Consider the following 22,627-nt stretch of genomic DNA (forward strand, 5'->3'; position numbering starts at 1 on the left):
GCCTCGCGCAGGCGCAGCCCTGACCCCGCCCCCGGTGCCCGGACCCACCTCTTGTTCTACGACCGGAAGTCAGAGGGAGGAGCCTAGGATGGCGGACGCCCAGGCGCCGGAAGTTGTGCTCTCGGTGGATGGAGACCTTCCTTTTGGATTCCCTGTGGCTGCTCTTCCAACTTAGAAAGCCTCCTGCAACCTGTTCCTCGTCCCCGTTTGCAGATGTCTGCGATTCCCGCAGAGGAGAGTGACCAGCTGCTGATCCGACCCCTGTAAGGGACCAGCGAGAGGGAATGAAGCCACGGGTTGTGAGGCGAGGAGGGTACCGGGTGGTTGGCCTCCTCAGTCGGCCGCAGCCGGCGCGCCTCTGCAGTCGGCCCTTGGTCCGCAGTTGCGGGCCAGGCCTCCGGATGCAGGGCTTTGGAGAACTGTGGATCGGAAGGGGCCTGCTTGGTTTAGTGGGATTTTGCTTTTTCCAAGGGAGGAGAGTATGTGGAGTTGGGGCGCGGGGAAAGAAGGTCTGTGGGGCCGCTGGGCGCTTTCTTGTTCGCCAAAGAGTGGCAAGCTCTGAGGGAACCGGTGACGCCGAGGATGGCAGGATGAGAGGAGGACCTGGATAAGGCTGTGGCAGTGCGAGGAAGAACTAACCTGTTACCTCCAGAACTTGGTATTTGCCGAGATGGGAAAGGAAGTAAATTAGGGACTCGCTGTGAGCTCCATTCAGAGCTCCAACTCTGGGTGAATAAGGAGGGTAGAAAGTGGGAGGGAAGAAAAAGCCGAGGTGTTAAGGACAAAATCTCAGCCCCTGACTGACCAGGAGAGGGCTGGCCTTTCACTGGAAGTGGCCTTCTGTCAGAGAAGCACCTTACAGATCTGGAATGCTGCTTAGAAAGGGAAATATAAATGTGGAGGAACTTATTCTGTAAATGAGCAGCTAAAATCCACAAACATGCTCACTGTTAGACATGAGTCAGCACCACATGAAAACGTGCCTTTTCCAAAAGGCAGAAAGTATTTCCTTTACATGTTCATTTCGTAAGGACTCCTTGAGCACCTACTGGGGACGTAACCCAAGTTGCCGCTGCTCAGTTCACACCTGTCCTCTCTTCCTGTGCTCAGCAAACACTGAGCAAGTGTCAAGGCCACACCGGGCACTAGGGATACAAATAAGACAGAGGGCTGAGTTAACTGGATTCACCCTTTTGGAGGGAGCTGCAGCGCCTCATGAAAAGTACTGGAAAGATAGTTTGGAGGAATAGCAGACCGTCACTTTGGAGTCAGACCTGAAGTCCTATCTGTACACTATCGATTGCTAGGACAGCAACCTCACTGAACCCATTTCCTCATGTGGAAATAGTACAGCAGTACTTAACTGTGCAGAGTAAAGCTCACGGTAGGTGCTCAGTCAATGGTGACTGCTGTAAGAGTACAGATAGGCATTGCACTAAGGCCGTGAGAGTGCAAAAGTGATTTCCAGCAGAGAGGAGAATGCCACCTCATGCATCCTGGAAATTATGATACGAGCTGAGGCCTAAAGAATGAGTAGGAATTAAAGACTGCTGAAGTGGGGGCAAGGATGCTCCAGGCCGAGGAAGTGGCGCGTGTGAAAATGAGAGGGCTCTGTTTGTGGCCAGTCTCCCCATGGCTGCGGCTAGAAGATTAGCAGGTGAGATGGTAGAGGCTGTCAGGGTCCAGCTTATGAAGGACATTGTGTAAGGATTTGGGATCTTTATCGCCAGTTATAGAAAGCCAAGGAAGGGATCTTAAGCAAGGATGGGATGTGGTGGAAATTATGTTTTAGGAAGATCGAAGATGCTCCTGGCAGCAGTGTAGCAAATGAATAAAAGGGTGGATCAGGGGACTTCCCTGGCAGTCCAGCGGTTAAGACTCCGAGCTTCCACGGCAGGGGACACAGGCTCCAACCCTGGTTGGAGGAGCTAAGATCCCTCATGCCGCGTGGTATGGCCAAAAAAAAAAAAAAAAGGGTGGATTAAGTGGAGAGAATCCAGTGGGATGATTCTGAAATAAACCAAGTGATGAAGCAGTGAGAGCTGGGAATGAGTGAAATGAGCAGCAGTGGATTGGACAGAGAGAGGTTTGAGAGAGTAAAGAAGTGAAATCTTTAGAACTTTGTAACCGGTCAGATGTATTGTAAGGGGCCGTTGTTGGGGAAAAGGCGGTGCAGAGAGGAGTGTTAGGATGACACGGACTCCCAGGTAGGACAGCTGGTAAGTGGTGTGTTATTCACTCCAGGAGTACAGGAGATGGGGCAGGTCTGGGGTAAATTTGGGAGTTTTATTGTTTTATAACAACCTTATTGAGATTGAATTTACATCAGCACACTCATTTAAAGTGTACAGTTCAATGGGTTTTAATATATACAGAGTTTTACAGCTATCACCCCCGTCTAATTCCAGAACATTTTCATCATTCCGAAAAGAAGCCCTTATATATCCATTTACCTCCAACTTCCCCAGCCCTAGGCCACCACTAATCTACTTTCCATTTCTACAGATTATCTTGTTTTGGACATTTCATATAAATGGGTTACAATATGTAACCTTTTGTTACCAGCTTCTTTCACTTAGCATAACGTTTCCAAGGTTCATAATTTGGGAGTTTTTACTCATTCAATAGGTATTTCTTTAATTCTTCTTTTTTTTTTTTCCTGGCCTCGCTGCGGCTTGTGGGATGTTAGTTCCCCGACCTGAGATTGCACCTGTGCCCTCCGTAGTGAAAGCACAGAGTCCTAACCACTGGACCACCAGGGAATTCCCACAATAGGTATTTCTTGAGGTTTACTGCATGTCAGGCAGTGTAGCTAGCTATACATCGGTGAATGAAATAGACAACGTCTCTGCTGTTATGGAACTCTCATTTTAATAGTTAGAAAAGCCATAGAGAAGTAGATACAATAACTTCATGTAGTTTTAAGTGTTATTATAGAATGTTGTGAACGGCAGATGAGGGGGTGACATTTGAACTGAGACCCAAATGATACACAGGAGCCAATTATGTCAATATCTGAGGGCAGAGCATTCCAGAAAGAAAGAAGAGCAAGGGCAAGGGACCTGAGGTGCAAACTTGTTTGGCATATTTGAGTATAAGTTGCCTGTGAGATGTCCCAGGAGAGATACCAACGCCAGGTGTTAGAGGTCTGGAATTCAGGAGGACAATCTGGCTATAAATACAAATGTGGAAGTCCTCAGCATGTTAAAAATGTGAGAATGAAGATCAGGAAGACTGAGAAGACGACCAAGGAGAGAACCCTTGGAATAACAGCATTTGACGCATGGGCAGAGGCAGCTCAGCAAAGGGAGCTAAGGCGGAAAACCCGTAGGACAGGATGAAAAGCGTGAAGTCGGAGAGGGACGGAGCAGGAGAGATGACGTGCTGCCGGGATAACAGTGAGATAAGAACGGAAAGGGGCTGTTTGCACTTAGCAACAAAGAGCTGTTCTGCAGGGAGAGTTTCAGAAGAACGGTTGGTAAAAAGCCAGATTGCGGTGAGTTGAGTGAGTGGAGGTGAGGAAATAGAGGCAGAGAGTGTACGCAGCTTTTAGGAAGCGGGCGGGGAGACTAAAGGAGATTAGAATTAAGGGATTTTCATTTGGGTATTAGCGTGACTGTGGTATGTTTAAATGCGGCTGGTGAGGGAAAAGTCAATGATGTAGCAGGCAGGGGTCGGTTTCTCAGAAGGAGAGAGTGTGCAGAGTGTAGAGCCATGGTGAAAGGATTAGCCTTAGAGAGAGAGGTCTGTTCTCTGTTGCAGGAGAACTGGAAGGAGAGAAAGATGTGGGTGGGTTGGTAAGTTGAGGAAATTGACAGCTGAACTGTACAATTTTTTGATGCAGAGAAAGCCATGCCTCGAGTGAAGAGTTAGGATAGAGGGCTGGAAAATTTAGGAACGGGGAGAAAGGTTGAAATAGTTACCACACTAACTGAGAGAAAACTGAGCTAGGGACACTTAAGAGGGAGCGCAGAGGGCCAGTTAAAGTGGAAGGCCAGGAATTCACAGTAGCACTGTGGTGGTCTGATTTTCTTTGTCCTGCTCTGAAGTAGGATCTCAGTTTGAGGATGCATCCATCTCATGTCTGTCTCCTAGTAGCCTATGCGTTCCTTGAGCTCAGGGTCTTGGTATTAGGCCTTTCCATATTCTAGGCACTTAATACAGTGCTTGGCAAATAGAAGCTGCCAGTGGTTAGGACTCTGTGCTTCCACTGCCGTGACCCCGGGTTCAATCCCTGGTCAGGGAACTAAGATCCCGAAAGCCTCACGGTGCAGCCACACACACACACAAAAAGCTGCTTGGTCTTGAATGAGTGGGTGAATCATGAGCTAGAATGGTTGGGGAGAGGCAGTCAGAGAAGGGGAGGGATTGGAAAAGCAGGCAAAGTTTAACTTCAAGTCTTACGGGAATTGGAAAGTAAGGCTGTTTCATTAATTTAAGAAGAAAGGAAATTAGTTTGAAGTACTTGGTATCAAATATACTGAAACAACAGAAAGTAGAAGGAAAAGGGAATGAGATTCACAGGTATGAATAAGATAAGTCTATTTAAATTTAAGCTCTTTGGTAACTGCATATTATCATCTTAAAGAAAATGAAAGAATTTTTAAGTGCTTATGGGTTTTTACTTAAGTGCTAATTCAAAAGTCTTATTAAATAGGGCTTCTCTGGTGGCGCAGTGGTTGGGAGTCCGCCTGCCGATGCAGGGGACACGGGTTCGTGCCCCGGTCCGGGAGGATCCCACATGCCGCGGAGCGGCTGGGCGCGTGAGCCATGGCCGCTGAGCCTGCGCGTCCGGAGCCTGTGCTCTGCAACGGGAGAGGCCACAACAGTGAGAGGCCCGCGTACCGCAAAAAAAAAAAAAAGTCTTTTTAAATAATCTGAATCACTGCTAGTTTACATGTTGAATACATCACAATTTAACCTGACATTCAGAAGGTTGGATTTAACCTTTGGACTTCTCAGATCTATACCAGCTTCTCTCACAATTTTAACAACTGAAAGATCCCTGAACTCCCAAAGGTCACTTTTCATCTTTTCCCACATTGACGCTGTTCTTTGCTATCTTTGTAATTTTGTGGAACTTTTATCTGCCTCAAGTGACTGGTGGCATCAGATGGAACATAGTTTAAGTTGTAAAAACTTTTGAATTTATTGGGCTTTATTTTGATTGTTTTTCAGTCATTTTTATTTCTTCCCTTGAATGTTTACAGTGGAGCTGGGCAAGAAGTGGGAAGATCATGTATTATTCTGGAGTTCAAAGGAAGAAAAATAATGGTAATTATTATTTTGTAGTCCGGTTAACAGTATGTTCCTGTCTGCCTCGGGTGTTAGGTCTTTTCTAGTTCGGTAGTTTTTTCTAGTTCAGTAGTTATCTGTTTAGCTCCCAGAATAATGTCATAGTTGGTATAGGTCATCTGTGTAAAACGTTAATGTGGAAAACTAGTACACCTTCCACTTAGTAATTTGACAAAACATTAAGTAAACTGAGAAAATATATTCTAAGACTGTAAAATTGTCACTGGATCTCCGATCTTTTATATCTTCAAAGTCCCTCCTCCGTTCCTGAAGGTCTGGCCAACCTAACTGCCCCACCCCCAGTGGGAGAGCCCAAGAAACTGGCCACCTGAACACATGCAGAGCTCCAGCCAGCCCCGTGCAGTGTGACAGTAGGGCCCTGGTCTGGCAGCTTAGGTACCTAAGTTAGCACTAGGACACCTGGCCTTGGGCAAGTCAGTCTCTCCTCTCAGCCCATTTCCTTGACTGAGAGGTGGAGGGACCAGAAGAGATGGTCTCTGTGGTCCTCGTTAGGAAGGCGGTGCAGTGGCTTATCATGGTCTTTTGGTCCCATTCCTCTGTTTCTCGCACTCTTAAAAGAACGGGCGTATGGCAGACACGGTCGTCTCTTTAGTCATTTATTGTATTAATTGATAGGATATGACCAAAATGAGGATATAACCCATTCATGACTCTTCAGATTTTGCCTTCTAATACTTAAATTGCCCTGATCAGGGAAGTTTCCAGTTTCTAATCATTGTCTTCTCACAATAGTCGCATCTGGTAGTAGTGAATCTATAAACTTTAAAAATGTTCACCATCTCTGATATTAAAGTTCTTGAAAAAGAGTTCATTCGTTGTTATAGTGCCTACAAAAAGTAGCTGGAAAGAAGATGTCTTGTATTTGTGTCCTGTGACTCTAAATGCGAGCTACAGTTAAATTTGTTTGGAAAGTTAAAGTTAATGGTGTATTTGCCCATTTAATAAGAATTGCATTCCAAACGCTTCCCACATGTATAGAGTCCATCCTGATTATGTATGATGTGATGGATCAGTTGTAATTATTGTCTGTTTGTTGAATGAATTTTAATATAATGTGGAGGAGATGATGATCTTTTTTTCCATTTCTTTCAGTTGGACTGTGGGATCCACCCAGGCCTAGAAGGAATGGATGCTCTTCCTTACATCGATTTAATTGACCCAGCTGAGATTGATCTCCTACTAATTAGTCAGTAAGGTTTTTTTCTTTATTAAGGACACTGTTTTTCAAGGACTTTTACTGTAAAGATCATTCTTTGCCAGATTTTAAGATTCTGGTGTTTTAAGAGTATTTTCTACTAGGAATTATATTGCAGACATCTAAGTCTAAGACAACACACCATATCATCCTCAAAGGTGAGAGAAGGTTACTATGAAAAACTTACTTTCCCATCTCTAGAGTGAGAAGAAGGTAACATGTGCCTTGGATCCTTGTGAAACTTAAGACCAAGAAAGCTCTTTTGCAGAATATCTCCTGAGGCCACTGTGTTGTCACATTGTTCTGTGGGAACTTCACATATAAACAGTGACATGTTTCAACTTTATACGACTAAAGCGCTTGTTATAATTTTAGCTGTTGAGAATAGGTTTGGCTACATTTTGATGCTTAAAAAATACTTTTAATATCTTTTTCTTACACTAGAACTAGATGCCTTATCCCTTCCTTCTGCACATACCTATCCTTGGTGTTCTGAAAGTATCAGTATGTAATTGTTACATAGAATTTTGCTGTACAGTGAGTTTCATTACATAAGGTACATGATGGATAATATTTTAAGAACTGACAGAAGCCCTTTGTTTCTTTTTAAGTTTCCACTTGGATCACTGTGGAGCTTTGCCCTGGTTTCTACAGAAGACGAGTTTCAAAGGAAGAACATTTATGACTCATGCCACAAAAGCTATTTATAGATGGCTTCTTTCAGATTATGTCAAAGTTAGGTAAATTACTTTTTTAGATTTATACATGCCCTTGGTTCTACATAAAACATACGATTCAAGATATAGACCATTTTGTGTTTTGAAATGAGATGTTTTCTTTCTGTTCACAAGGATGTCATTAATTGAGTCATTCATCATAACATCTCATCAGATACCTGTTGTGTCCCCAACACCTCCTTGGCCTTAAAGTCTTCATGTAGTTTTTGCATCCTTTTAAATCTTTGTAATGTAGGTGAGTTATAAAGTATGATAGCAGTATTCTATAAATAGAATTTCATAATTTTATTAAAATTTAAAATACATTTTACAATGCTGTATACTGAAATCTTTTTTTGGATGATTTGATCTAAGCAAATTGACTATCTTCAGTGAAAAAGTTCTCTGGGGAAGTTTTTTCCAGTTGCAAGAGGAAAATCTACGCCTTTACCAGAAAGTTTGAAGCATTTTTATGATACCTATAGCACAAATGATTAGCCTTCAGAAGTTTACTGTTTAATACGTATATTCCAAGGGTAGCTAAGATGCAATTTGTTATTCTTCTATATAAATACAGAAGAATGGAACAGTTATCCTTAGTAATAATTATACTGGTTAGCACTTAAAAATGCTTACCACGTGCCAGGCACAGCCCTCAGTTCTTAATATATGTTAACTCATTTAATCTTCATATCAACCTCATGATGTAGGTTCTGTCGTGAATCCTATTTTACAGATGATGAGATTGAGGCACAGAGAGGTTAGGTAATTTACCTGTGATGGTCACAGTAAGAGACAAAGCTGGGATTTGGACCCAAGCAATCTGGCTCCAGAGTGTGTGTTCTTAACCCCTACTCTCTCTTGCTTTTTTGGAAATACGTTAGCATAATTTTCAAGAGAACACTTATGTTAGACTTTCTAGAGAAATCTTTTCACATCCCAGAGAAAAATTCTGCATGGTTCAATGTATGTGAGTGAGTTTATCTTGCAAGAGTGTTGGGGCAGGAAGAAAGGTTGAGAAGTACTAGCCTAAAGAGTACTTTGCCTTAATTTACTGTTTGTGCTTTGCTTAAAATCATGCTTTATAGCTACACGCACTGAACGTTTTTATTATAATAGCAGAGTAAAAAAATACACAAAAGGTCCGAGAGATTCTAAATAGCATAATATGTACAATATAATTTTAAGAAATACGTGGATATGTCATCCACAGATAATTTCTTTGAGTTCAAAGACTTGTAAAATCTTACCGTTAATTTTTGTTGTTGTTGGCATCTTTAAAAATTTAGTAATATATCAGCAGACGACATGCTGTATACTGAGACAGATTTGGAAGAGAGCATGGACAAAATTGAAACCATCAACTTTCATGAAGTGAAGGAAGTTGCAGGAATCAAGTTTTGGTGTTACCACGCAGGCCATGTCCTGGGAGCTGCCATGTTCATGATTGAGATCGCGGGCGTGAAGGTACGCTCTAGCTGGGGAATTTCCTGCTCACAAGAAATCAGTGCAGGGCTTTAAAGAATATTCCCTAAGACTAGCAAAGTGTCAAAACACTGAAACATAAGATAAAATTAAGTTGATACTTTTTCCTTGTAAATATCATAGTTCATACCCCCATGATAATACTTCTCTAATCATGATTAAGAAAAGGGAATGATAAGCATCTCAGTAAAGTCCCCTCATGTTACCGTAGGATTAATTCCTTTTCAGTGTCCCTTAGAAAACTGAAAGGTCTTTAGGGAAGAGCCTTCTTTGTGGCTGCGTCCATTTAACATGGAAATAACGTTTTGGCATTCATGTCCTCTTGATGTTCTGGGATTCACATATAAACCCCTAAAGAGGGTAGACTGCATGAGTGAAAGAGGTTAATCAGAAAGGATCTTTCCAGCCATCTTTGATGAAAAAGATTGATGGAAGTCTTGAAAAACTTGAGAAAAATGTAGGTGGACTAATGGATTTCAGGACTCACTTGTGCACCAGTTCTCAACTCTGGCTGCGCATTAGAATCTCTTAGGGAGCTTTCTAAAATACCGGTGAAGGACTTCGCTGGTGGCTCAGTGGTTAAGAATCCGCCTGCCAATGCAGGGGACACGGGTTCCATCCCTGGTCCGTGAAGATCCCACGTGCCGCGTTTTTTGGAAATACGTTAGCATAATTTTCAAGAGAACACTTATGTTAGACTTTCTAGAGAAATCTTTTCACATCCCAGAGAAAAATTCTGCATGGTTCAATGTATGTGAGTGAGTTTATCTTGCAAGAGTGTTGGGGCAGGAAGAAAGGTTGAGAAGTACTAGCCTAAAGAGTACTTTGCCTTAATTTACTGTTTGTGCTTTGCTTAAAATCATGCTTTATAGCTACACGCACTGAACGTTTTTATTATAATAGCAGAGTAAAAAAATACACAAAAGGTCCGAGAGATTCTAAATAGCATAATATGTACAATATAATTTTAAGAAATACGTGGATATGTCATCCACAGATAATTTCTTTGAGTTCAAAGACTTGTAAAATCTTACCGTTAATTTTTGTTGTTGTTGGCATCTTTAAAAATTTAGTAATATATCAGCAGACGACATGCTGTATACTGAGACAGATTTGGAAGAGAGCATGGACAAAATTGAAACCATCAACTTTCATGAAGTGAAGGAAGTTGCAGGAATCAAGTTTTGGTGTTACCACGCAGGCCATGTCCTGGGAGCTGCCATGTTCATGATTGAGATCGCGGGCGTGAAGGTACGCTCTAGCTGGGGAATTTCCTGCTCACAAGAAATCAGTGCAGGGCTTTAAAGAATATTCCCTAAGACTAGCAAAGTGTCAAAACACTGAAACATAAGATAAAATTAAGTTGATACTTTTTCCTTGTAAATATCATAGTTCATACCCCCATGATAATACTTCTCTAATCATGATTAAGAAAAGGGAATGATAAGCATCTCAGTAAAGTCCCCTCATGTTACCGTAGGATTAATTCCTTTTCAGTGTCCCTTAGAAAACTGAAAGGTCTTTAGGGAAGAGCCTTCTTTGTGGCTGCGTCCATTTAACATGGAAATAACGTTTTGGCATTCATGTCCTCTTGATGTTCTGGGATTCACATATAAACCCCTAAAGAGGGTAGACTGCATGAGTGAAAGAGGTTAATCAGAAAGGATCTTTCCAGCCATCTTTGATGAAAAAGATTGATGGAAGTCTTGAAAAACTTGAGAAAAATGTAGGTGGACTAATGGATTTCAGGACTCACTTGTGCACCAGTTCTCAACTCTGGCTGCGCATTAGAATCTCTTAGGGAGCTTTCTAAAATACCGGTGAAGGACTTCGCTGGTGGCTCAGTGGTTAAGAATCCGCCTGCCAATGCAGGGGACACGGGTTCCATCCCTGGTCCGTGAAGATCCCACGTGCCGCGGAGCAACTAAGCCCATGTGCCACAACTACTGAGCCTGCGCTCTAGATCCTGTGAGCTACAACTACTGAGTCCACATGCCGCAGCTACTGAAGCCCGTCCACCTAGAGCCCATGCTCCGCAACAAGAGAAGCCACCGCAATGAGAAGCCCGCACACCACAACGAAGAGTAGCCCCTGCTCGCCGCAACTACAGAAAGCCCACACGCAGCAACGAAGATCCAGCGCAGCCAAAAATAAATAAAATTTTACAGAAATAAAATTAAAAAATAAAATACCAGTGAGTCTGAGAGAGTGACCTTGGCCTTTTATTTTTAAGTTCTCTGGGTGATTTTTTTTTTTGGCTGCATGGCAAGGCTTGTGGGATCTTAGTTCCCTGACCAGGGATTGAACCCAGGCCCTCAGCAGTGAAAGCGTGCAGTTCTAACCACTGGACTGCCAGGGAATTCCCACTAGGTGATTCTTATGTGCAGCCAGAGTTGGGAACCAGTGCTATAGTGTAATAGTGTTCTTAATTTTTTGTAGCTGCTCGCTGTTTGAAATTTTTACACAAAGACTTGTACTGTGTACTGCTAAACCATTTATTCTTGCCGCTTGCTCCAAAGCACATAAAGTAAGCAGAAAATAGCATGAATGCAAATCTAAAGTCGCATTTCAAATTTGATGAAATTTGTTGCAAATAGGATTTTATCTCCTATCTAGATAGGTTTTCCGTGTACCTCAGTAGATTTCCTTCCTCATCATCATGACCTTTTTCTCTAAGACACTGAGAATATGTCTCAAGTTCATTAATAGAGAGGTTATCTTTGTGGGCTGATTCTTGGAATATATTATTCCCATTAGTTAGATTTAATAATTGAAACACTGGATGGTTTATGACTGAATTACTTAACACATTTTGAATTAGACACAAACACTGCATCTAAATTCATCAGTTATAGGCCTTTTTTTTCTATTGAACCTCACTTTCAAGAATTTATGAGCTGAACTATTTACAATAGGCAGGACATGGAAGCAACCTAAGTGTCCCATCGACAGATGACTGGATAAAGAAGATGTGGCACATATATACAATGGAATATTACTCAGCCATAAAAAGCGAAATTGAGTTATCTGTAGTGAGGTAGATGTATCTAGACTCTGTCATACAGAGTGAAGTAAGAGAAAAACAAAAACCATATGCTAACATATATGTGGAATCTAAAAAAAAAAATGGTTCCGATGAACCTAGGGACAGGACAGGAATAAAGACACAGACATAGAGAATGGACTTGAGGACATGGGGAGGGGGAACGGTAAGCTGGGACGAAGTGAGAGAGTAGCATGGACATATATACACTACCAAATGTAAAATAGTGGGTCCTAAGAGATGAACCTGGACATCCCTCTCAAATCCTATGAGATGTATTTCCATAGTCACCACCAGGGGCAAAGGAGAGGATGGTGGCAACAGCCTTCTCTTGGGGAGAAGAGCGGTGGATAAGAGGCGACACCACCTTGAGCCTCCTTATCCTTCTGGGGCTCCACCCCAAGCCTCCAACCTCTCCTGACCAACGTCAGGGGCCCACAACACCCTGCACTCTCATCCCATCCTAACTTCTCGGGGTTATCCAGGGATGGTAAACAGGCGAAAGAGGGGGATGGGTAGGCATAGGGAGTAATAAGTCAATCACCACAACCGCCTCCCTGAGAATCTCTTTAAAGTTTACTTGCAACTTTTGAGAAGCCGAACAAAACACCTTGCTCAGGCTGACTCCACAGAAACGTCATTTTTGTTTTCAGAAATCAAGCCAGCGGCCAAGCAACTACTTCTTCAACCAATGAAGCACCTTCTTACAAGTGTCTTATTTTTAAAGGGAACAAAAACGGTTTTGATCACACACAGAAAGGAGTGTGCAGCTGGTAATACATGCCCCTTGGGAACACAGGGCTTTTAAAATCATTACTCTTATGGCTTTTCCCATTATTATTTCAGATTTATTAAGCCTCCGCTGTCTAGATGTACCTGTAGAAAGGTAATTTGGGTTGGGTATCATTTTAGGAAGCATATGGAAATTGCCAGCAAAGAGTAATTATTTTATATTTTCACTCCTCCCAGTTCTCCTTCTGGACTTAGAGACAGGCACTATTTTAAGACAGATGGGAGGGGCTTCCCTGGTGGCGCAGTGGTTGCGCGTCCGCCTGCCGATGCAGGGGAACCGGGTTCGCGCCCCGGTCTGGGAGGATCCCACGTGCCGCGGAGCGGCTGGGCCCGTGAGCCATGGCCGCTGGGCCTGCGCGTCCGGAGCCTGTGCTCCACAACGGGAGAGGCCGCAGCAGAGGGAGGCCCGCGTACCACCAAAAAAAAAAAATAAATAAAAAAAAAAAAAAACAAAATAAAGTGATCAGGGAAGCTGGTAGACTTATGAGTAATTTTATAATTGGATTTACTTGAATGATCTGTTAGAAATGACATGAAACTCCCATTACTTTCAGAATGTAAAGACTAGGGGTAGAAGTGTAACACGGAGAGGATCTGAAGATATTGAAAGTAAAATGGAACTCAGTAATTGTCCTTTTAGATATTAATGGAGTATAAAATCTTTTGACCAATAAAAAAAAATACTGCTGAGAGAAATTAAAGAAGACCTAAATAAATAGGTCTCTGAATTGGATGATCTCTACCTTCCTGTTCAGTGGATTGAAGCTACTCAGGAAGTACTTAGCCATTGCTTTTAAAAGATATCAGTTTGGGACTTCCCTGGTGGTCCAGTGGTAAAGAATCTGCCTTACAATGCAAGGGACACGGGTTTGAGCCCTGGTCTGGGAAGATCCCACATGCCACAGAGCAACTAAGCCCGTGTGCCACAACTACTGAGCCTGTGCTCTGGAGCCCATGAGCCACAACTACTGAGCCCACGTGCTGCAACTACTGAAGCCTGTGCTCCTAGAGCACGTGCTCCGCAACAAGAGAAGCCACCGCAGTGCGAAGCCTGCGCACCGCAAAGAAGAGTAGCCCCCCCTCGCTGCAACTAGCCTGCGCACTGCAAAGAAGAGTAGCCCCCGCGAAGCCTGTGCTCCTAGAGAACGTGCTCCGCAACAAGAGAAGCCACCGCAGTGCGAAGCCTGCGCACCGCAAAGAAGAGTAGCCCCCCCTCGCTGCAACTAGAGAAAGCCCGTGCGCAGCAACAGAGACCCAACAAGGCCAAAAATAAATAAAAGAATTTATGAGCTAAAGATAGTAGTAAAACGAAGCCTTCCAAAATCCTAACTTTCTGGCTTTATCTTTTTCACAGCTTTTGTACACAGGTGATTTCTCAAGACAAGAAGATAGACACTTAATGGCAGCTGAAATTCCTAATATTAAACCTGATATTCTTATCATTGTAAGTATTAGTGCCCTGTATTGTAATTAGTGTAATGTAAGCAGAATTTTTCTAATGGTAAAAAATATCATGATCTCATTTTCATAATATGTGATCAGATATAAATGTGTCTGGTTTTTTAGTATAAAAATTCATTTTGGGGCCTCTCTTTGTAGTGCAGCTCCACTTTCTTGCTGTTAAATATATTAACTCTAGTCTAATATCAGAGATGATATGCTGTCTCCTGAATATTCTTGTCTAGGTTGATTACCTCAAATTTCTCGAGTATCTTAAAGGTTGTGTAGAATGGCACGGCCCCACTGTCTTTGCCATGGTAACTGTCTTTTGGCCTGTAGCACCTGCTGACTTTATGTGTATGCTCTGCCTGCCTACTAGGTTACAAGTCTCAGAAAAATTTAAAAAATATTAACTGTACACGGAAGCTTTGGTGGGGAGGGGGTGATTGGTGAGGAGCAAATTAATAAATGTGCATTGGGCCTATGGTTTATATAAGAATATCAAGGATAGTTAGTTCAAGGTAGAAGAGCTGTCTGTTTCTCCCTCACCACCTACGGCATCCCCCAACTGCCCAAGAGTGAGGGACTGGTGCGTATTGCTGTCCATGTGCAGTGTGTCATGAGCAAATTCAGTTGGCTCAGCTCACAGTATACTTGGCATATAAACTGACCTTAAATTAAAGGAAGTTTTTTTTAAACCCTCAGGAATAAGAGTTATTTTCATTATATCTGGTACTGTAGAGCAGTGCTTCTCAAATTTTATTGTGCTTATGAATCATCTGGTGATGCTGTTAAAATACAGATTCTGATTATGGCTGGGCTGGGGCCTGAGATTCAGCACTTCCAATAAGCTCTTGGGGATGCCAGCACTGCTGGTCAGTGCACCACACAGAGTAAGGTCTAGGGGATATTCTTAAACAAAACTATAAGAAACAGTGTCTACTTCTGATTTATAAGCTTTGACTTATCAGAGGTGGGAGAAATATCCTTTTCCCCAGCCATGGAAAGCAAAACGCTTTAAAAGAAAAAGAAGGCATCGCAAAATTATCTTGAGCAGGGAACATACATTTTTGGACTATTTCCTGATTCCATTTTCTAAAAAGTTCTTATTACTTAGAGGTGAATTCTAACTTTTGTATCTGTTCTTTCCAACTAGTGTTCTAACAATATATGTTCAAGTAAATGGGATATTAATAGAGAAATAGGTCACTTTGCTTCTGCATTTCATTGATGTTTAACTTTTGTATTCTTTGAGAATTATCAACCTTGGTCTCAACCCTTCTGATATGTTCTTTAGGAATCTACTTACGGAACCCATATCCATGAGAAGCGAGAAGAGCGAGAGGCAAGGTTCTGTAACACTGTTCACGATATTGTGAACCGAGGGGGCAGAGGTCTCATTCCTGTCTTTGCTCTTGGAAGGGCTCAGGAGCTTCTCTTGATTTTAGGTATGCCTTTTCCTTTTTATTTGGGAGATTCTCAAAATCTTACAGTGCAGTTATATCAAGATAGTTGCATGTCCTTGGATAGGTCATTCTACCCTTTTGGGCTGCAGTTTCTGTATTTAAGAATAGGGACTTGGTGCCAGAAAGAGCCCAGAGCAATAGTGAGTCTCATACAGTGCTACTGGAATATGAATGGTGTACCATCAGCATCAGAAGTCTTAAAAATATGCTACCCTTTGACCCAGCAGTTCAACTTCTGGGAAATAAATACACAGAAAATTTTGTAAGTAAAATTCAAAATTCTAAATATTTTTAAGTAAATATTATGTTAGTAAATATATTGTAGGAGAAAATCATGTTTTAGATGAGTCATTACGTATTTTTACATAATATATTAAGTGGACCAAAAGAATAGGGTCCAAAACTGTGAACGCTGATCCTAGTTAGGTAAAAAACACACAAATGACTGGAAGGACATTTAAAGATACCCAGATGTTAAATCTGGATAGTGAGAAAGTGGATGATTTCCTTTTCATTTTCTGCTTTTCTCCATTTTCCAAATACTTCAATGAGCATGTGTAACTTTTTGTAATAAGAGGAACAGTGGGTGTCGCTTTTTGCCTATATTTGTATTTAATGATCCTTTTTAACATTCTGTGATTATTTTCTGGGGAACACACTCTTCTTAAAGAATAACTGATAAGTGCCTCGTACGTATATAGCTTCAATGTGAGAACTAGAAATGATCTTGAGCTCTTACTCTCAGTTCTTCTATCTGTACAATGACAGGAATAAATAGTATCCCTGTTACACTGAAAAGGGAAACAAGGGAAAAAGAATAAATGACCTCAGATCAAAAGCAAATCTGAGAGAGACAGGACTTAGTAGAAGCTAAATTTTCTAAGGCCTAAGCCAGTCCGTTTTCTCTTGGTTCTTCTTTCAAATTGCAAGTCACATTTGTCCTTATAGAAGTCTTGAAATGAAAAGTCTCCATAGCAAAGTAGTCTGAGGAGCAGAAGAAATTGAGAGTGAAACCATGTTGTCACCGTCAAACTGGGTCTCCAGATCTAGCAAATAAACATGCAGGGCGCCAGTTGAATTTTAATTTCAGATAAATAATAATATTTTAGCCGAGGTATGTCAGATATTTAATATATATTGTTATACTAAAAATCTTTTGTCTGAAATTCAAGTTTAATTGGGTGTTTGCTGTTTTTGTCTGACAACCCTACTACCAAGTATACTATGTTTCCTTTTATGAACCAGGACTGCTCTATGCACTTGGTTTCTCCTTGTCCCTTAAATTCTCCTTGTAATGTGCTACAGTAGAAAGAGCATAACTGTGCGAACCACTGGTTTCAGATCTCACCTGTGATCTAACCATATGACCCTGGGCAAGTTATTCAACTTTCTTTAACATTTAAAATTTTTTCTTAAAAATACACCAAAAGGGCTTCCCTGGTGGCGCAGTGGTTGAGAATCTGCCTGCTAATGCAGGGGACACGGGTTCGAGCCCTGGTCTGGGAGGATCCCACATGCCGCGGAGCATCTAGGCCCGTGAGCCACAGCTACTGAGCCTGCGCGTCTGGAGCCTGTGCTCCACAACAAGAGAGGCCACAATAGTGAGAGGCCCGCGCACCGCGATGAAGAGTGGCCCCTGCTTGCCACAACTAGAGAAAGCCCTCGCACAGAAACGAAGACCCAGCACAGCCAAAAATAAATAAATAAACAAATGTGGGGTTTAAAAAAAAAAAATTATTTAAAAAAAAAATACACCAAAAAAATAGGAGACTGTGATGTGATCATGGGATGTAACATACTTTGCAAGGTATTTGAGAACTCATGAGAGTATATATGAAAACATTCGACACCATTAAAAATTTTAATTACATCTAAAAGAACATGAACAATTAAACCAGAGGGCAAAGCAGGAAATATATTTGTAATATGCATGACAGGAAAAGTCGCTGTCCTTATATAGAGTTTTCACTTATAAATCAAGTGGAAAAAGAACATTCCCACACTTTACAACCTTTCTTAGCCTCAGCTTCCTAATCTATAAGACGGAAATAAATCTTCATAAATTTGTTTTGAAAATAGGAATAATATGTGTAAATTGCATACTAGACATTTAATAAATTTCCTAAATGCAGGTGTACCTAGTAGAATGAATGATGTCTTGGCCATACTACCTTCATAATATTTTGGGATTTAATGAGGATTTTCAATGAAAACAAGCCTTCTTTTGAAGGTATGTTGCCCACTGTTTTCAATAATTATCAGAAACTGGTTAGCAGTTTTCTAAAAATATAGTCACACAGTAATGTGACTTTTTTGTGTTCAAAATCGGTTTTAACTCCTTTGGTGGTCCTGTCTTGTAATTAGTAAAGTCTAATTACAAAGTGTCTAATATCAATAAGTCTATATGAAATATTAATAAAACATTTTTATTTAAAACCATCACAGAATTTAGTGTCTCTCTGGAGTAATAAGTTATGGTCTATTATTCAGCGTAAACTTCTACTGAATTATTTTTAAAAGCCTCCGCGTTTGGGGCTATGATCACAACATTCTTTTTAGGTCATGCGTTAATACTTAGAAATAGGTTTTGTGAGAGGACTACCTACGGACTGGGAGAAAATCTTTGCAAATGATGCGACCGACAAGGGCTTAATTTCCAAAATATACAAACAGCTCATGCAAATCAATATCAAAAAAACCAACAACCCAACCCGATCAAAAAATGGGCAGAAGACCTAAATAGACATTTCTCCAAAGAAGACATACAGATGGCCAATAGGCATATGAAAAGATGCTCAACATTGCTAAATTATTAGAGAAATGCAAATCAAAACTACAGTGAGGTATCAACTCACACAGGTCAGAATGGCCATCATCAAAAAGTCTACAAATAAATGCTGGAGAGGATGTGGAGAAAAGGGAACCCTCCTACACTGTTGGTGGGAATGTAAATTGATGCAGCCACTATGGAGAACAGTATGGAAGTTCCTTAAAAAACTAAAAATAGAGTTACCATATGATCCAGCAATCCCACTTCTGGACATACGTCTGGAGAAAACTCTAATTCTAAAAGATACATGCGCCCCAGTGTTCATAGAAGCACTATTTATAATAGGCAAGACATGGAAGCAACCTAAATGTCCATTGACAGATGAATGGATAAAGAAGATGTGTATACACACAGCCATAAAAAAAGAATGAAATATTGCCATTTTCAGCAACATGGATGGACCTAGAGATTATCATACTAAGTGAAGTCAGTCAGACAGAAAGACAAATATCATATGATATCACTTACATGTGGAATCTGAAATATACAAATGAACTTATTTCCGAAACAGAAACAGAAAACAGACTTATAGTTACCAAAGGGGAAGAGTGGAGCGGGGGGATATTTTGGGAGTTTGGGACTAGCAGATACAAACTACTATATGTAGAATAGATAAACAACAAGGTTCTACTGTATAGCATAGGGAACTGTATTCAATATCTTGTGATAAACTAGAATGGAAAAGAATATGTATATATATGTATAACTGAAGCACTTTGCTATACACCAGAAACTAATACAACATTCTAAATTAACTATACTCCAATTTAAAAAAACAGAAGGAAAGAAAGAAGTTCTTGTTTTATAAGTTTGAGTTAAGACCAGGCTAATTTTTCTTAACGTCTTTAAAATATAGTTATGTGCTTTATTTCTTGTCTGAATTTTAAAAAACTAATTGTACATGTCATTTATTATTTGAACTATTTACTCCACATAACAAAATATTTGTTTCTTGTAAAATCTCTCTAGATGAGTACTGGCAGAATCACCCAGAACTCCATGATATTCCAATATACTATGCATCGTCTTTGGCCAAGAAGTGTATGGCAGTGTACCAGACGTATGTAAACGCCATGAATGACAAAATCCGCAAACAGATCAACATCAACAATCCCTTTGTTTTCAAACATATTAGTAACCTTAAGGTGAGTGCTTGTAGAAGAAAGAAGGACAGCTAGTACTCAAGTAAGTCATTAGTCGTAGGAGATGCCTGACTTTGATTCTGTGGCTGAATCCTTGCTGATGTCTTACCTTTTCTGAAGCAGGCATCACTTTTCTGAGGGAAATCAAAAATTTAGCAACTCACATTCTTTTTTGCTTAAACAAATATTGCCACTTGTTCCAAGTCTCTGCATGTTCTCAATATTTACTATTGCTAAATAACTTGGATTTCTCTGCCATAGAAATAAGAAGCCCTGATGAGAAAAATATCTGTTACATATTTTTTCTGTTCCTACTCAAACCTAATCATTTTTTTGATTAGCACTGCAGATTCCATATATGAAAATTTTCATGTTTATATTTCTAGAGCATTCAGTAAAATCTGATTTCCTTTAATTTAAAAAACGTTTCATTCGAACTAATCCTCTAATCATAATAAACATAATACCCCAAATAATTCAAGTAATAAGTGGTCTTCCAGTTATCAATAGGCTCTGTTCATAAAGTATTATTTTTTAAGTTAATTGCTTAGGAATTAGAGCCAAGTTTTCCCTCAAAACAATGTTAAACTTTTTAGTTAGATTTTCTGGCCAGCTCAAAATATTGATGAAGTGTGCAAAGCCATTGTGAGTCTTTGGGGAAATTCTCTCAGAGTTCTCTCTTGGGTGGATAGAAACCCATTTGACTCATCCTTTTATTTCTGCCTGCCTGCCTGCCTGCTAGGCACTGAAAATGGTCCTAATTGTCTTTTAGCTACCGTAGAAGGTTTTGAAGTCAATGTGAACTAATTGGTTTTTATCATTTTGTTTTCATTTCATTCCCAGCCTAAATAAACTGTTTCGGGACTTGGAAATTAGACTTAAAATGTTTTCTAGTCTTGTCAAGGCCCTTCCAGTCGTGTGATTAACCTTTTTACCTCACTTTTCGGTATTCTTTACACCTAAGGAATGCTTTGTCAAACCTTTGTATTTAACTTGCTTTTACCATTCCCTTTTCTTTCTCAGAGCATGGATCATTTTGATGACATTGGTCCCAGCGTTGTAATGGCCTCCCCAGGCATGATGCAGAGTGGCTTATCCAGAGAGCTCTTTGAAAGCTGGTGTACTGATAAGAGGAATGGCGTCATTATAGCAGGATACTGTGTAGAAGGGACGCTTGCCAAGGTCAGTCAGAGCCTGAGACCATCGTGTTCTTCCTAATCAAGGCTGCAGAGGTGGCAGTATCCTCCCAGGTTTTTCCATTGAAGTAGTTCTTTAAATAGTGCAGGTTTTGATTTTTAAAAATGAGGATGGCAGTAGGCAGCTGGAGATGTTCTTAAGGTTGAAGAATGAGGTCCTCAGGTGAGTGGTTGGCACAAGAAAGTTTGAGATGCACTCATCTGGTTGCAGTAAGAAAAAAAAAATGGAAGGGAATCTATTTGAGACAAACACATGGATACCCTCATCTGATGAGAAAGAGGTTTACTAATAAGTGTTCTCTTGAAAAGCTGGAGAATGTGTTTGGGTTGACTGCCTATCTTACTCTTGATATAAGATGGTTGATATTAATTCTGAGGTATATAGACATTGATGTGCAAAACTGTAGAGAAAGTTTATGAATATTCTTGCATCACATTCTCTTATCTTTTATCGATAACTTCAATTTTATTTTTTTAAATACATTATGATTCCCTGCTTTGATCATTTTTATTACGTTACCTTACTCTGTAAGTCACTTAGACAGTGTTGGCTGTGTATCTAAAATAGATTTCCAGAATAGAAATACATCTGTCCTTTATACAAATCCTCTTACCTGGAAAGTGACTTTTTAGGGCAGATAGTTCGGGATACAAGTGTACCTTTCTGATCATACGTTATAATTTTCACTTCGAGGACCCCAGGTATATCAAATTGTTGTTAATCTGCTTACTTTCCTGATTAAATGTTTGCTTGATCGAGAAAAGAAGTATTTGATATTTGCTAAGTCAATAGTGTTAGAATGCTTTTTGTGGTAAAGGTCCTAAATTAGTGTAAGACTTTATGACTGGGTGAAAAAGTAGAAAATGTACCTTTTCTTTTCTAATTAGAGAGTTTATGTGTTTTGTTTTGTTTACTTTTCTTTGTTTTTTAACAGCATATCATGTCTGAACCTGAAGAAATCACTACCATGTCCGGACAGAAGCTACCACTGAAAATGTCTGTTGATTACATTTCTTTCTCTGCTCACACAGATTACCAGCAAACCAGTGAATTTATTCGTGCTTTGAAACCGCCTCATGTGGTTAGTCTGTGAATTTGATTTTCAGCATTAAAGGCTGGAAGAGGCATGCCCAGCAGCAGCTGGTTCTCAGAGCAGACACTGCCTTCCTTACAGCAGCCGTTAGCGCTCTCAGCAGTGCCTTCACATGCGCTTGCATCTGACCTTTGCCACTCCCCTTGAGTTAGGCAGGCTGTGCACTTCAGTCTTCTCCATTTTACATGGCATCTCTTACTCATTTAAGAGCCCTGGCTTTGCAATGTGACTGTTTTCTGCTGCGTTCTTTCTGTTTTTTTTCTGCTGCCTCCCCAATAATTTAAGAGCCCTGGCTTTGCAATGTGACTGTTTTGAGTCCCAGCTCCATCCCTTACTTGCTCTGTAGCCTTGGGCAAGTTACTTAACCTCTCCTTAGCTCATGTGTAAATAGGGATGATAATACCTCATAAAGTTATTGTGAGGACCAAATAAGAGCACATATCTCTAAAGCACGTAATAGGGTGCCTGGCAAATGGGAAATACCTATAACTGTGGAGAGAGGAGAAAGGCAAGTCATAATAGTAAAAGCTAAAGATGCAGTTAGATATGAAATACATTACACACCTCCTTACTAATGTGATTTGTTTATATTTTTAAGTTTTATGTAATTATTACAGTAACAGTTATATTATGGGGGGACTGGAGAGAGTTAAGCTAAAAAGAAAAGTATCTTAAATTAGAGGAACACTTATGGAACATGAGTCTAGAAAACAGATGAAGCAATGAAGTACCCTTTCTGATTGTAGCATGTATCAAAACTTCATTCCTTTTTATGGTTGAATAATATTCCATTGTCTGTATAGACCACGTTTTGTTTATTCATCTGTTGATGGACACTTGGGTAGTTTCCACCTTTTGGCCATTGTAAATAATGCTGCCTTGCACATTGGCATGTGACTATCTGTTTGAGTC

General features: G+C 40.6%; 1 protein-coding gene across 2 annotated transcripts in view; it reads left to right on the forward strand.

Moving 5' to 3' along the window:
* Positions 1-88: 88 nt before the first annotated feature.
* Positions 89-22,627, forward strand: part of CPSF3 (cleavage and polyadenylation specific factor 3) — a 45,457-nt gene continuing 22,918 nt past the window's right edge. The window contains exons 1-10 of one of the 2 annotated variants that reach the window (XM_024118755.3): positions 89-263; positions 5,211-5,274; positions 6,409-6,506; positions 7,123-7,251; positions 8,517-8,694; positions 13,902-13,991; positions 15,285-15,435; positions 19,253-19,428; positions 20,449-20,607; positions 21,557-21,703. In XM_024118755.3, the coding sequence (XP_023974523.1) occupies positions 214-263; positions 5,211-5,274; positions 6,409-6,506; positions 7,123-7,251; positions 8,517-8,694; positions 13,902-13,991; positions 15,285-15,435; positions 19,253-19,428; positions 20,449-20,607; positions 21,557-21,703 (1,242 nt within the window). In that variant the 5' untranslated portion in view covers positions 89-213. Of the gene's footprint in view, positions 264-5,210; positions 5,275-6,408; positions 6,507-7,122; positions 7,252-8,516; positions 8,695-13,901; positions 13,992-15,284; positions 15,436-19,252; positions 19,429-20,448; positions 20,608-21,556; positions 21,704-22,627 lie in introns of those variants that run through there. The other variant, XM_024118756.2, reaches the window with a different exon arrangement.

The sequence above is a fragment of the Physeter macrocephalus genome, chromosome 12 (assembly GCF_002837175.3).
Source record: "Physeter macrocephalus isolate SW-GA chromosome 12, ASM283717v5, whole genome shotgun sequence".
Lineage (NCBI taxonomy): Eukaryota > Metazoa > Chordata > Mammalia > Artiodactyla > Physeteridae > Physeter > Physeter macrocephalus.